The 15,964-nt window shown below is 54.2% G+C and overlaps 1 protein-coding gene across 6 annotated transcripts in view; it reads left to right on the forward strand.

The window, feature by feature from the left end:
- SMARCA2 (SWI/SNF related BAF chromatin remodeling complex subunit ATPase 2) overlaps nt 1–13,869 on the forward strand; it is a 178,232-nt gene extending 164,363 nt beyond the window's left edge. For 4 of the 6 annotated variants that reach the window (XM_075559865.1, XM_075559866.1, XM_075559864.1 and 1 more), the window contains 6 exons: nt 3,266–3,319; nt 7,719–7,824; nt 8,254–8,355; nt 10,400–10,532; nt 11,015–11,205; nt 12,799–13,869. In XM_075559865.1, coding sequence (XP_075415980.1) covers nt 3,266–3,319; nt 7,719–7,824; nt 8,254–8,355; nt 10,400–10,532; nt 11,015–11,205; nt 12,799–12,834 — 622 coding nt within the window. In that variant the 3' untranslated portion in view covers nt 12,835–13,869. The remainder of the gene's footprint in view (nt 1–3,265; nt 3,320–7,718; nt 7,825–8,253; nt 8,356–10,399; nt 10,533–11,014; nt 11,206–12,798) is intronic. The other 2 variants (XM_075559867.1, XM_075559869.1) reach the window with 1 other exon arrangement.
- The last annotated feature ends 2,095 nt before the right edge of the window (nt 13,870–15,964 follow it).

A 15,964-nucleotide genomic window follows, 5' to 3' on the forward strand; every position in this document is an offset into this window, starting at 1 on the left:
ATAACAGTCTCAGAAACCCACGGGGCAGCCCTGCCCTATCCTCTAGGGTTGCTGTGAGTTGGCCTGGGCTCAGTGGCAGTGAGTGACCTTGTGGAAGTAGATCGCCAGGCCTTTCTTCCACCATCCTTGTTGGGCTCCAACCTTCAGCCTCTTGGTGATGAGCAGAGCTGAGCTGAGCGCTGAATCATTTGCCATCCCGGGAACCCTCCGATGAGGGACATTATTTTGTTTATGGTTGTAATGTGTTAGTCTAGGTAGACTAGAGAAACAAATCCAGAGACACTCATATGTATAAGAAAGAGCTTTATATTCAAGAGCAATTGTATATTGAGAAAACATCCCAGCACAGTCCAGATCAAATCCATAAGACCAATATTAGCCCCTATGTCCGATACCAATATTTAAATTCCTCTTCAGACGTGCAATATGCAATGATGCCAAATGCAGGAAGATCACAGACCAGTGGGCGCAGAGTCTTATAGATCCAGTGGTGGTGGAAGGACCTCAGCGCTGGGAGGGGTCTCCACATGACTCCTCCAGCTCCAAGACTCTAGGGTAGCCAGCTCCATGTCTCTTGTCTTCAGGAAGACAAAGCAGAGAGTGCCTATGTCCCACCTCCAGGGAGGTATTTATCTCTGTGGGGCCTCCAAATGAGGTCCTCCAGCTGCGACCTGACTGACAGGCTAGATTCCACCCCTTCACTCTTAAAAGTCTCAAGTTGACACCAGATTATGTAACGCCCGCACCAGGTAACAACACTTACCCCATCTGGAGGAAGCTTGCATTTCTAGGCTCCCCTCCATTCTAAGGATGTGGGTCGTCACACTCTGAGGACTGACTTGTGCAGGAGAAAGGGGCAGGGCAGAAGAAGTCCTTGTGGCACATTGACTAAGCTTGGCTGCTAAGTGAAAAGTTGGCAGTACAGACCCGCCAGCCTCTCTGCAGGGGACAGTGTGCCGTCTGCCTCTGAGACAGTGACAGCTGGAAACCCCGGGGGGGAGGGGCAGTTCTATGTCCTCCAGAGTCTGTGAGCCAGAATCTGCCAAACGACAATGGACTTGGCTTTCGCAGGTGTAATGCAGATGGCTAGAGGAGCCCTGGTAAGGTCACAGAAGTTATGTGTTTGGCTGCAATCCGAAAGGTCAGCAGTTCAAAACCACGAGCCGCTCCTCGGGAGAAAAATGGGGCTTTCTACTCCCATAAAGAGTGACAGTTGTTTTCTCCTCGGGATTGTTCGTCCTGCCTGTCTTATATAGACAGACATAGGGTGGGGAAAAAATCCAGGTGTGTCTGCTGCCCCTTATGAGTGTTTCCCAGTTGGGTCTGATGAGGAGCTGATACCAAGGGCTCTAGTAGAAAGAAAATGTTTTGGAAATATTGATGCCAACATATGTACAAAGGTGTTTAATACAATTGAATGATGGATTATTAAGCTATTTGTAAGAGCCCCCCCAATAAAATGATTGATTAAGCAATCAAATCAGTCAATTGGTTAAAAATTTACAGTCTCAGAAACCTACCAGAGCAGTTCTACCCTGTCCTACAGGGTCGCTGTGAGTCAGACTGGGCTCTGTGGCAGTGAGAGCAGATGGCTAATACTCTTGGCTGCAAATGGGAAGTTGCAATCTATCTAGGTGATCTAAACCCCACCACACACACATACACACACACCCCAAATCAGTGACTGAAACTTTGCAGGGCAAAGCTGTACGCTGCCACACACAGGTCTGAGCCAACAGCAGCTGGACTTGGGGGTGCAGGCACACGGTGAAAGGGACTCCCGGTAGTTGCCACCCCTGCTATGACTGGACTACTTTCCTTGAAGGCCCGCTTGTGAACACGCTGTCATTTAGAGAAAGCTTGGGTGACTTAGTTATGACTTGCTGGGCTGAAAATCGCATAGTCTGCAGTTCAGAGCCACCAGTCGCTTCTCCAGAGAAAGATGAGGCTTTCTACACCTGCAAAGACTTGTCATCTCAGAAACCCCCCGGGGCGGTTCTGCCCAGTCCTGTAGAGTCGCCGAGTTGGCACTGACCAACCACAGTGCTCACTCACCCCCTCCAGGCACCCCATACTTCCAGGCTGTTAGCTCCTTAAAAAAATTAAAAATAAAATTCACTATCATGGACCCCATTCCAGCTCACAGAGAGCCTGCAGGACCCGGTAGAACTGCCCAGTGCATTTCTAAGACGGTAACTCTTTACAGGAGTGGAAGGCCTCGTTTTCCTCCTGCAGCTGGTGATTTTGAACTGTTGATCTTGTGGTTAGCAGCAGTCCCACTAGGGACCCACCCACTCCACCACAAGGCCTCCATACCCAGTGCAACTCTGACCACGACATCCCAGGACAGAAGAGCGTTCTAGAGCTTCCTTGGGCCTTCTGAGGAGATCAGACCTTTCAGTGTCTTTCCCTGCCTGACCCCGTGACCTCAGGGACTTGGCTATCCGACACTGCCCTCCCAGCTGTCCCCTCGATGTCCCTCAGCCTGAATGCACAACAGAACCAAACACTGCCCACCCAGTCCTGTGCCCTCCTCACCATTCTTATGCCCACTGTTGCCGCCACGGTGTCCATCCATCTCCTCAAGGGCCTTCCTCTTTCTCGCTGTCCCTCTACTTGACCCAATGTGATGTCTCTCCTAACAGCCCATCTAACGTACATGAGACAGAGTCTCACCTCTAAGGAGCATCCTGGCTGTACTTTTTCCATGACAGAACTGTCTGTCATCTGAGCAGTCCCTAGGGCTCAGCTATTCCCATGGGGTTCCCAGAAGGCATCTGGTGGCCGAGGCCAGCACTTCCTCTGAGCAGGCATTGGGACAAAGCCCGTCACTCCATCGACCCATCCCGCCAACTTTCTGATATAAATGAAGAGCTGAGTGAGTCCACTAGGCGCTCTCTCACACACACCCCCCAACAAATGGCTGCCCATCCCCCACCACCCCTGCAACAGCCAGATGACAGTCAAGGGTCCTGGAGCCCAGGAGGAGTCTAAGTGGATGGAGAGGAGACTGGGGGTGCAGCAGAAGGGCAAAGGAGGGTGGGCCCAGCGACCTTCTGCTCCGGAGCCCATTGCTTCTGGAGCAGGATGTGTCATTCCATCCCCAGATGCCACCCGTTACCCTTGGCTACCTCCTCTGCATGCAGGCTGGTGAGGCTGAGGCCCCGGGCTGTCAAGTAAGAAGCCTCCCACGGTCACCGGCCACGGTGCAGTGGGCGGGCAGGACGTGAGCTCGGTCCTCTGACATGTGTTCTTCCTCCCGCAGGTGTAACGTGGAGAAGGTTCCCAGCAACTCCCAGTTGGAAATAGAAGGAAACAGGTCAGAAACGGTCTCATGTGGGCCTGTCTCTAAACACAGGTAACCCTGGGGACACTTGGCTCCAGCCACCCTGGAGCCGGACAGCAATTCTGAGAACCTTGTCTGACTGGCACCCAGGCCTGGCCCAGCTTGGGGTCTCGGGGCCAGGCATCTGCCAGCCACCACCTCAACCTGGGTCATTGTGGTGCAGAAGCTTCATGAGAAACACCTGGGGGACCTGGCACCCCTGCAGTAGGTGCAGGCACCGGGGTGCCCTCGCTGGGTCTGACACATTGGGGCTGGACACACCTTGCGGGTGGGGAGCAGTGAGCAGGTGCCCACAGGCTCTCTGCACAAGGTACACATGGGGGGGAGGGTATCTCCTGGATGTGGCACCTGAGCCCACCTATCCAGCCTCCCGTGTGCTTGGACAGAAGGCACGGCCACCCTCTCTCAGAACTTTGGGCTCTGCCAGATGGGGGCTGAGCAGGGGCTGCCATGCACAACCTCCTGGGGTTCAGGGTGGTTACAGGCAGGCCTGCGCCCCTCGGAGTTGGCCCTTTAGTTGTTGTGCAAACAGAAGGTTGATGGTAACCCCGAGCCCAGCTAGTCTTTGGCCAAGGTCAGGGCTAAGGCTGGAGACTGAGGCTGTAGCCCGTATTCTCACAGATTACTCGCTATGCAGCCTTCTTCTTTAAGGCAGGATCTAACCAGGACTAGAGGAAGGAGAGTTGCATGGCTGTAGGAGCCCCGGGTTGCACAGAGAGTTAAGCGCTCAGCTCAGAAGCCACACCCACTGCCCCCGAGTCCGCTCCGACTCCTCGGACCTGATAGGACAGGGTAGAAGCATTCCCGTGGGATTCTGACGACACCGTGACGGCAGAGAAAGCCTCCTCTCTCATCTGAGGGCCGCTGGTGGTTTCCAACGGCTGCAGGTTAGCAGCCCAGCACAGAACCCACACTGACTCCGGGCTCTGGAGACTGCTGGTTCAGACCCCCTGGCAGTGCCATGGAAGAAAGCCCTGGCTGTCCACTTCCCCAAGGGTCCCAGCCTCGAGAACCGTGCGTCAAAAGCACGGATGTCACTTTTGAGGACCAAGGTGCCCTGACCCAAGCCGTGGCATTTCTAGTCGCCTCGCATCTGTGTGAAAAAAAATGGACATGGACTAGGAGGAGCTGAGAAGACTCGGTGGCATTTGACCTATGCTGGCAAAGCACACGGAAAGCACAGGGACCACCAAAAGCACAGAGCCATCGTCTCGGAAGAAGTACAGCCAGAAGGCTCCGCAGAGGCAGGGATGGCTAGATTGTGGCTCGTGTGCTTTGGACACGTTGTCGGGGGACACCAGTCCCTGGAGAAGGACATCCTGGTTGGTAGAGGAGAGGGGCAGCCAAAGAGAGGAAGATGCTCACGGAGATGGATCGACACCATGGCTGCAGCCGTGGGCTCGGGGCAGGAACCAACGTGAGGATGGCCTGCAGGACCGGCAGTGTTTCTGTCTGTTGTGCATGGGGTCGCTACAGGTCAGGACGACCCAGTGACACCCAACAGCAAGCCCCGCAGTCTCCCTGGCCCCTGGACCATCTTGGCTTTGCTAGAGAGGCATTCTGACCTTTTGGCTCCTCTGGTATTTCTCTTTTAGGACCCTCATGACTCATTGTCATAGTCATTATTCCAAAAGCCCATTGGTTATCTCACTGAAAGGGGTCGTTTCTGTCTGAGGCTTAAAAGAGGCCCTCGGGCCATAGTCTCCGTCGGACCAGGCAATGCGGACTTTTTAAGAATATGAGTTCTGGTCCACATCTTTCTCCCATTCTGCTGGAACCCCGCTACTGCAGCCCTGGTGAGAAGGGTCAGGTTGTGGAAGTCGGAAATAGTTCTGTCTGGTCTCTGGGTAGAAGAGGCTGTGGTGGGTGGTTCAGCCTTCTCCGCTGAGCTCCGGGCAAGCAGGGAGCTGATGGCGGTCCCCATCTTTATGGTCCCACACACATCCTTATGCCATCAGCAGCACGGTCTGGAGGCACCCAGGTGGCCAAGGAGTTAAGCACTCAGCTGTTAATGGAAAGGTGGTCAGTTCAGACCCACCCACGGGCCGCTCTGCAGGAAAAGGACCACGGAGGCAGCAGCCCACAAAGACCTGGGGTGGGGGTGGGGGGTAGTCCCAGTCCGCCAGCAGGGTTGTCCAGCTGCGTCAGAAGGGATCCACAGCAGCAGAGGCAGTCTGCCCGGCACAGATGGACAGAGCCAAGATGTGCTGCTGACCTGTTTGCAGAAAAATGCCACCATCTGTTGGCAGTACCAAACGACACCGTCAAGATGTCACTGAGGCTCAGGTGTTGCCTATTCTCTCAGAGGGAGGGCCCTGCCCCTGCTGGGTGCCAGGTTCTGAAGGACTGGGGTTGTCAGCAAGTCAAAACATCAGAACCCCCACCCCTCCTTGTTCATCCTCCGCCGCCTCTGCGCCCGAAGAGCACAAGAACGGGGGTGGAGAAAGGCCGGTCCCCAAGCTTCAACCCTGCGTCAAGATGACAGCCAACACAATAGCTTCGGTCACGTACTGTGGAGCATAATTTATGGAGGGGGCCAGTGTGGAGATGGGGGCCGGGGAGTGGGGGCGGTGAGGCCTGCTCAGACCCCAGTTCTTCTCACAATAATGGTAACCCCCGCCTCCCGTGTCTCCCCTCCATGGCTACACTTCCCCCGCCCCCCCCCCATTTTTTGTATTCATGAGACCCGCGTATGTATGAAAAAATAAAATCAAAGGAAGCTGTGACCCAGTGTAGCAGAAAAGCCCACCCACCCCTTGCACGGAGGGCTGCCGGCTAATTTATGCAGCCCTCGGCGCCTCAGTGAGCCCCCGCCCCCTCGTTGCTAGGAAACCACACGAGTCAGTGCGCATGCTTCAGTTATGATGCCTGTCATCATGATTATTTTTTAATTACACAGCCGGGACAGCGGTTCCAACAGCCGCTGCCTGGCCCCTCCTCCCCCCCCCACCCCTAGTCGCCCCTCTGCAAGGTGCCTGGCCGTGGTTTCTGATGGAAAATGATGGTTTATTTCTCTTATTTTTATTTTTGCCACTGCTGACTGGATAAAGGAAGTGGAGGTGTGGCATCTTCTAGGGAGCGAGTTGGTGTGTGAAAAAAATGCACCCCCACCCCCACCCCTCCAGCTGTGGTCTGCCTAATGGGAGCCATGGCGCCAGCTTCTGCATGCCTGCATCCCCAGGGCAGGGTGACTGCTAAAGTCCCCGCCCGGTGCCCCATCCCCACAGTGTCCCTGTGCTGAGCCCCCAAGCCCTGCCGAACCCTGGTCCAGAGGGCACCCGCCACACACACACACACACACACACGCGCGCGCGGGGCTGTGGGCTCCTTCCCCCAGTGGGTAGTCACCGAGACATAGCGGGGCCTGCTGCCTACGTGGCCCCCTATGTGCAAAGTTCTCCAGGAGGGACTCAACCGGAAACAGGCAAGGCCTGTAGTCAGACCAGATCTGCCCAAGGGTTGTTATCAGAGTCGATTCACAAGGTCAGCAGTTTGAGCCCACCAGCTGACCTGCAGGACAAAGATGGGGCTTTCTGCACCAGTGTCCTCGCTGCATACTGGGTTATCCATTGGCTGCTAATGGCAAAATCAGCCCTTCCAAACCACCATCCACTACTTGAGATCGATAGGAGGCTTTCTATTCCCATCAAGAATTACAGTCTCTAAAATCCCACAGGGCGGTCCTATCCTGTCCTATAGGGTCGCTGTGCGTTGGAATTGCCTTGGGTAGCGAGCATTTTTTTAATGATTGTTTTATACTAGCCCACTGTCCTGGACCCCCTCCTAACCCGTTGTACAGTGATTGAGGGCCAAGTTCCCTCCCATGTTGCCTTTTCCGGATTCTAGTATGACTCCCTTAAGAATGTCCTTTTTAAAATTCCCGCCGAGGGTATACCTTAAATGATTCTCGTCTGTTCTGGGGGAGGAACAAAGGCCCAGTCCACGGTGCAGGTCACGTGTCTGGCAGCACAGCCGGCGTGGTCTGTGCGTGTGGCAGACGTGGGAAAGCCTAAATGACATTTCGATGAGATTCTGAAGACAGTGCCTGCATCATTGTTGGGGGTTTCCCTTGACCTGAAAGGAGCTTCCGTCTGTCTGCGGAGCCCATGGGGGTACCAACAGTTGATAACCACCTTAAAGGCTGGTTAAAAGCTCAAGTCTGTCTACCCAGAGGTACCTAGAAAGCAAGATCTGGCAACCAACTTCCAAACTAATGAGCCACTAGCTCTGCCACCGGCAGGGTTCGTGTCTGTCTGTAGTGGGGGGGGGGTTACAGGGGGGGCCTTAGTGGCTGTGGCGGCGGCAGCTTTGTTGGCATGTTCTGGACAGCACGTCCTCTCTCTCTGCCCCCCTCCTTCCGCCCACCTCACAGCTCTGGGCGGCAGCTCAGCGAAGTCTTCATCCAGCTTCCCTCCCGGAAGGAGTTACCAGAATACTATGAGTTGATTCGGAAGCCTGTGGATTTCAAAAAAATTAAGGTGGGCATTTTGTTTACAGGCATTTAGAGAAAAACAAAACAAATCAATCAAACTATAGTTGGAAGGGGTGCCAGGCACACCCTCTGAAATGGTTCGCCTTGGGACCCGCCCCAGGGTTTGTCACTGGAGGACTCCAGTGCCCTGCGCCTCTGCAGGTGCGAGGGGAAGAGGCCACTACTGTGTTGGAGCCCATGTTATTGAAGATGGTCCTCTCCCCTCGTCCATGGATCGATCATGAGCTACAGTGCAAAAGTGTTTCATCGCCGGGATTGGCGGTGGGGGTGGGGGAGGTTCTTTTCTTTGCCCTGTAAAGGGGATGGCAGACCAGGTCAGTCTGGGAACCCACGCATGGAGCCTGGGCCGAAGGGATGGGCTTGTCACTGCGTGCCCCCACAGTGACCCGCGCGTTCTCTCGTCCTTGTCCCTCAGGAGCGGATCCGGAACCACAAGTACCGCAGTCTGGGGGACCTGGAGAAGGACGTCATGCTGCTGTGCCACAACGCTCAGACCTTCAACCTGGAGGGCTCCCAGGTCCGAGACCCGTGCGCGTACACCAGCCAGAGGGGCCTAGTCTGAACAGTGCCCACCTGTAGGGACTCAGCCCGACACCCTGCAGGGCCATGGGGTCCCTGAAGCCAGGCGCAACTCCACAGTAGTGGGCCTGCTTTTTCCGTCTTTTATTTTTGGGGGTGCTCTTTAAAGTGTTTCCTTTTCTGTCCCAGGAAGCACTGCTCCTGCACTGACTGAAGAAGGGGCACAAGGCTTCTAGCCCACGCTGCCCAGGGACCTGAATGGAGGCCTGGTATTTTCCAGCTTGCATCAGCTCCTCTATTGCAGGGCTGCAGCTAGCTCCTGCTCGCACCCCTCACAGGCCTGGCCTTCTTGCTAGATGAAGGGTTTCTATGAAAGCATTTAAAGTCATCCTTAAAAGTCAGCGCCCCACTTTTGGCCTTGGTAGGCGTCCTGCATCTAATTCTACTCACTGCTTTGTTGAGTGCAGCCTTGCCGCTAGGACTTGAAACTGGTGCACTGCCCTTGAGCCCATTCCAACGTAGGGTAGCCCTGTATTGCTGTTAGGTGCTATCCTGTCGATTCCGACCCATAGCGCCCCTGTGCACAACAACAACACCCTGCCCGGTCCTGCGCCATCTTCACAATCGTGCCAGGGCCTGGGCCCATCATTGCAGGCACCGTGTCCATTCATCTCGCTGTGGACCTTCCTCTTTCTCACTGCCCCTCCACTTTGCCGAGTGTGACGTCCTTCTCTAGCGATCTTACAGGACAGGGGAGAGCTGCCCGTGTCGGTTCCTGAGACTAACTCCTTATAGGAGTATGAAGCCTCATCTTTGAAACTAGTGTGATTTAAAACAAAGTAGAAATAAATAAAGACACCACTTCTAACTAAACCGAGCCCGTAAACCAAGTTCGTTGCCACCGAGTCTATGCGAACTCATACCAGTCTCCAAAACAGGGCAGAACGGCCCTGTAACGGCTTCCAGGACTGTGATCTATAAGGAGGCTGGCAGCCGTGTCTTTCTACCATGCAGTAGCCGGTGGGTTCAAACGGCTTACCTTCCCATTAGCAGCCAAGTACTTTACCACCAGGGCTCCTCCTCCACTGCCTCTAGTTGTTTTAAAAGCAAGGACAGCCCTTCCTCTGAGGCTCCAGTAGCTCCTTGTACGCCTCTGCGCACACTGGAGAAGTCTAAGGGTCTGGAACGGAGTGGCACGGAATGGCTCTGTTCTCTGTGGAGGGAGGGACTTGAAGGTCAGTGGCGCTGGCCTTGCATCGGAACAAGGAGCCCTGTTGGCATAGAGAGCTGCTAGTTCAAACCCACCAGCCACTCTGCGGGAGAAACATGAGGCCGCCTGCTCCCATAAAGATGTACCGTCTGGGAGATCCCCGGGCGCAGTCCCTCTGTGTCCCACAGTGCCCCTGTGAGTCGGCATCGACTCGATGGCAGCGGGTTTGGGATCACTTGACAATGTGATCTCGAAAGGCTTGATGGGAATCTCCGATCCAGGGAAGAGTTGCAGTCTGGGAAACCCACAGGGGCGGTTCTCGCCGGGCGGTGGACGTGGCGGGTGGCAGTGAGTGCTGTGGTGGGCAGTGAGTGAGTGTGAATAGCGGGGAACAACTCGGGCAAGGAGAGTGAGAATAACCTCGCGGCTCGAAGAATGGCCAGCATGTCACTGAACGGGACATGTGGAAAGATTCAGGATTGGCACGTGCTTTTATGATAGGTAGATGAAAGGTACTATAGATGTCAACAGTCCATGTAATATATATGTGATATAATAGATAAAAACATTTGCTATAATGTAGCATATAATACAGAATTATATATATATATTTAATCAAAATAAAATAGTTGTTTCTAAAAACACACCCACACTGGCTTGTAGGACTTAAATGGGCAAGTCGGATGGGCTAGTGCAGTAGTAGGGCCCCAGGGCCGTGCGCGCAAGCAGCCAGTACACTGTGCACAGACCAGCGCGTGTCCAGCTCACCCGCCTTGGCCCCCGGCTTCCCGCTTCTCAAGAGATGCCGTTTGTTCTCTTTCCAACCCTGCAGATCTACGAAGACTCCATTGTCTTGCAGTCAGTATTTAAGAGCGCCCGGCAGAAAATCGCCAAAGAGGAGGAGAGTGAGGATGAGAGTAATGAGGAGGAGGAGGAGGAAGACGAGGAGGAGTCTGAGTCTGAGGGTGAGCCTAGGTGTCCGCTCCTCTTGCTGCTGCGCCCCTCCCTGGCTGACGACCTGGCCATTGCTGGCCTGGACCCAGCTGCTTTCCTCACCGGTGACTGCTGCTGCTGCTGGTGACCAGAGAGTCTTTTCCAGCTCCCAGCTACCCCGTGTGACATCTCCCCCACATGACAGCCCCTGGGGCTGTCATCTCTGATTTGCTCATTTTTTCAAACCTGTTTGAAACCGTGCCACAATAGCACTGGGCAAATGAGGTTACTATGAGCCGAACATTGCCTCGGGGGCACCCAGGGACGACCTAGGCTTTCACCCCCATGCACACCTGCCCCTTCTGCTGAGCTCGGAGTCCCTGGGCAGCAGTGTGAGCGCTTGGCATGCCGGCTCCTGTCCCGGCCCCTGAAATAGCCCGTCACAGCTCTCCTGGTTGTCCCTGTGGTTTGCTCACTGGGCGGGCGTCTGTCTGTCTGCTCTGTCCCCCAACAGCCAAATCTGTGAAGGTGAAGATCAAGCTCAACAAGAAAGATGAGAAAGGCAGGGAGAAGGGGAAGGGCAAGAAGAGGCCGAACCGAGGCAAAGCCAAGCCTGTCGTGAGCGATTTCGACAGCCAGGAGGAACAGGACGAGAATGTGAGTCTCCTCCCCTCCCGGCCACCCAGGAGAGGAACTGCCCTGCAGGTTAGGAAGTCCCCATGGTGGAGGGATCTGCTCGGGCGGGGCGACCTAGAGCCCAGCCTGCAGGGCGGCATCCTTGATTGCTTTCTGTGGTGTTGTGTCTTGTTTTTAATGTATTTTGTTTGGAAAAGGAAAGGGTACTCAGTCAAGTCTCCTGCCGTATCTTCCCTCCCACTCACTCAGGACTCCGTGCTTCCCAGTGGCCGGTTCCTAGTCGACACCCAGGAACCATTGGGAAGGCACCCTGGGTGGCCTAGCGGTGGTGCATGTGGCTGCTAACTGCGAGGCCAGCAGTCAGAAACCACAGGCCGCTCTGCGGGAGGGAGACCAGGCTGTCGACGCTCCTGACCAGTCACAGCCTAGGAAGCTCACAGGGGCAGTTCTTCCCTGTCCCGCAGGGTCGCTGTGAGCCAGCATCTAATCCGTGGCAGTGAGCTTGGGTGTTGAGTTCAGGAACACATGCCCAGAGGCACGCAGTTTCACATAAGCCCCAACCCACGGGCATTCCTCTCAAGCTCCACAAGTCAGCAAACCCAACGCCCTGGATTAAGTGCCCAGAGGCTCCTCATGCCAGTAACCACTCGGCTGTACCTCCGAGGGTCAGCAAGCCCAGCTCCCCCTAGTTAGTGCCCGGAGGTACCCCACTCCACAAGCCAGCCTCAGGCCCCAAAGCGCTCAGTTTTACTTGCTTTCATGGGAGAAAAGTGGGGCTTTCTATTCCCTGAAAGAGTTACCAATCTCAGGAACTCACAGTGACGGCACAGACTCGGCGGCAGTGAGTGAGTTGGACTGGCTTTTGTGAGCTGGGCAGTGCGCTCCTCTGCTCCATGTTCTGGCTCCTGGCCCTGCTGCTCTGAGGGGACAGCTAGATCCAGGAGATTCCCTGGGCAGGGATCTCTGGTCCAGAGGACAAGCTCCACTCCTGGCTCTTGCTGATAGTGAGATCCCCTGTCCTCTTCTTCTCAGAGGACTCCTTTCACACACACAGGATGGCACTCACAGCCCTGGCACAGTTACTCCCAGGTGACTCCTATCAGCAGCCCCCCTCACCTGACCCTGACCTGTGCGGGTAGGGGGGGGGCGGGGGTCACTTGGTGGGAGTTACACTCTGGCTAGAAGAACACATTAAAGAGTTCACTGCGCCTGCGCAGGTCCAGAGGCTCGGGTCTCAGCTCATATTGTGAGGGGACACAATTCAGTCCAGGGGGCCTGGGCGTATGGGCGGTTCTGCTGGTAACCCAAAGTCTGGCAGTTCAACCCCACCCAGCAACTCCATGGACAAAACCAGAGCCTGGCAACCCGCTCGTAGAAAGCACGCCAGGGCCATTTTGTCAGATGAGGCCCTGTGCGTAGACGTGGACTAACCAGCCCAACACGTACCAGTGACCCCCAAACTGTTGATGCCCACATGAAAGTGAGCAGACCCCTTGTACCAGCAGTGGGCCAGCTGCTTGGGAAGCCCCCATGCACAACTCCCCTTTCAGCGTCTCTCTGAAGTATTTCCGTCTCCCCAGCTTAACTGTCTGCAAAACACCAGCTCGCCCTCTGCTTTCTGTTCCCCTCCTCCACCGTGACGCTTCCTCCTTCTGATTCCAGGAACAGTCGGAAGCCAGCGGGACGGATGACGAGTGACTGCCGGCCAGGCGGGATGATTGCTTCCTCCGTCGAACCCCTGTTCCCACCCCTCCTCCCCCTCTTCACTGGGACCCAGTGAGTCCACCTTGTCATACGGTCACCGGACCCCTTCGATCCCATCCATCCTCCTCTTTAAAACTAGCTTTAGGTAGTGCCAGACAGACATGGTATCACGGCGTGAGAAAGAGAGCGAGCGAGAGAGATGAAAACGCGTATGGGCGCGCACACACACAAACACTTGTACCTTGTTGTGACCAAACGGGCCTCAACCATTAGTAGAATAAACAAAACAGACAGACGGAAAAAAATCGCTTTCGATGGCAAACACGTGGGCGGCCGTCTGTTTCTCCGGGCCGGGTCTGGTTGGCGTGGACTGTTTGCGCCTGGTTGAGGCGCCCCGGAGCAGGAGGGCCTGTGTGGTTTTACAGCACAGATGACCGGGCGAAGCCAGGCGTTGCCGCTGGTGATTTTATTTCCCATCAGGCAGTTCTCGAGGCTTCTGTTTGTTCGGTACCAATCCTTTCGTCGTCTTAGTTGGTTTTGCCTTTTGTTTTTGTTTTTACACTGTGGCACGTGTGAGTGACTCGGATAGGTAGCCCACGTACACTCGCTAGATTCCCGCTGCACACCTATCTTTCGTTCCAGTTCTGCCCAACCATCTAAGAAAGAAGCGCTTTCGGAATTATATATGATTGATGTCTCCTGTCAACGTCGACGTTGCTTTGGCTTTTTTTTCTTCTTTTTTTTTCTTTTTGGCTCTTGATTTGGGGGATGGGGGATAAAAATGTTTCTGTTGACAGCACAATTGAATATTGCGATCACTAATAGTGTATTGGATGGCTTCCTGTGCCCCCGATCTCCTGTGTTATCAAGGTGTCTTGTCCCCTCCTGAAAGTGTACTTAATCTTTGCTTTCTTTGCACAATGTCTTTGGTTGCAAGTCATAAGCCTGAGGCAAATAAAATTCCAGTAAATTTCCAAGGCTGTGGTGTGCTGGTGCTTTCCAAATAAAGAGACAGTTTAGTTCAAAGAATGCCGCCTACTGTGTTTGCGTTGTCTGAGGACCGGCTGGCAGCCTGCTGCCGGAGGGGTGGTCTCCGGCAGAGGGCTGGCCCCACTCTGGGACTCAGAATACCTGGAGGTGGTGCTGGTAGTCCTCAAGCCCCTTCTGACGCCCAGTGGCCCCATGCACAAGAGAAGGAACACTGCACCATCCTCGCCACCGCTGTTAGATTCAGTCCCGTGGATGCAGCCACCGTGTCAGTCCACCGCGTTGGAGATCTTCCTCCTCTTTGCTGACCGTCCACTTGCCAGCATGTCCCCTGCTGAGAACCTGTCCCAAGTGCATACGATGAAGTCTCGCCCACCCCACGTCTCAGGAACTCACTGACTGTACCTTCCTCTAAGACACGTGTGTTGGTCTTCTGGCAGTTCCTGGTATATGCGACTCTCTCTCCTTGGCAATGCCATAACGCAAGGGCGTCGCCTCTTTTGTGGTCGTCTTTCTTCAGTCTCCAGCTTTCACGTGTGTATGAAGCCATTGGAAATGCACGGGGAGGGTCAGGTACACCTTAGTCATAGGTGTGGCAGTGATAGTTCAGATTTTGTGTTGGTGCATAAGGAAATGTGGTGGAGAAAGCTGACGGTGCCCGGCTATCAAAAGATAGAGCGTCTGGGGTCTTAAAGGCTTAAAGGTGAACAAGCATCCATCTAGCTCAGAAGCAACAAAGCCCACATGGAAGAAGCACACCAGCCTGTGCTATTACAAGGCCTCGAAGGGATCAGGTATCGGGCATCATCAGAACAAAAATCATATCATATGAATAAGGGGAGTGTGGAGTGGAGACCCAAAGCCCAGCTGTAGGCAATTAAGACATCCCCTTACAGAAGCTTCATGGGGAAGAGACCAGCCAGTCAGGGTGCAGTGTAGCAATGATGAAACATACAACTTTCCATTAATTCCTAAATGCTTCCTCCTCCCCCACTATCATGATCCCAATTCTACCTTACAAATCTGGCTAGACCAGACATGTACACTGGAATTGGAAACAGGGAATTCAGAACCGAGGATTCCTTCAGGACCAGTGGTGAGAGTGGCAATACAGGGAGGGTGGGTTGGAAAGGGGGAACCAATTACAAGGATCTACATAAAGCCTCCTTTCTGGGAGATAGACAACAGAAAAGTGTCGGTGAAGTGAGACGTCGGACAGTGCAAGATATGACAAAATAATTTGTAAATTATCAAAGGTTCATGAGGGAGGGGAAAAATGAGCTGATGCCAGGGGCTTGGGTGGAGAGTAGATGTTTTGAGAATGATGAGGGCAATGAATGTACAAATGTGCTTTACCCAATTGATGTATGTATGGATTGTGATAAGAGTTGTTTGAGCCCCTAATAAAATGATTTTTTTAAAAAAGATTTTGTGTCAACTGGGCTGGGCCAGTTTGGCAGTTAGTCCAAAACAGCAAAAAGCCCTCCCTGCCATTGAGCCCATTCTGACCCATATCGACCTTGTAGGACGGGGTAGAATGGTCCTTGTGGGTTTCTGAGGATGTACCTCCTTATCGGAGTTGAAGCCTTGATTCTTCCCAAGGAGCTGCTGGTGCTTCTGACCTGCTAATCCTGCAGTTTACGGCCCAGTGCGTAACCACTAGGCCACCAAGACTCCCCTGTGATGAAGACTCCTGTGGTGGCTGCCTGCTTCCGGTGTGAGTAGAAGTCGTGGGAACATTTGCTCTTTGCGGGATCTAGATCCGACACCTGGCTGGTCAACCTCCATTTCCTCGGATTATTTGAGCCAATGGCCTGCCAGATCGCTAGCCTACCTGGAGAGTCATCAGCGGCCTGCCATCCTAACTTGCCTATAGGCCATTTTACCTCTGCAGCCACCTGCCTGCTGTCTGGCCTCCCGGTCTTGGGTTTATCAGCTCTCAGAGCTGTGCGAGTCAGGAAAAAACTACCGGTCTGACCTGTGTACCACAGACTTGGAACCTGCCTGTGTCTACGGCGCTGTGAGCCATTTCCTTAATAGAAACCTCGCTGCACCAACACAGACATGAACTCCACTGGGCTGGCTTCTCTGGAGAACCCAGTTTAAGAACCTCCAGCTCTCTTGGCTTTTTAAGATT

Source organism: Tenrec ecaudatus, chromosome 10 (assembly GCF_050624435.1).
Source record: "Tenrec ecaudatus isolate mTenEca1 chromosome 10, mTenEca1.hap1, whole genome shotgun sequence".
NCBI lineage: Eukaryota > Metazoa > Chordata > Mammalia > Afrosoricida > Tenrecidae > Tenrec > Tenrec ecaudatus.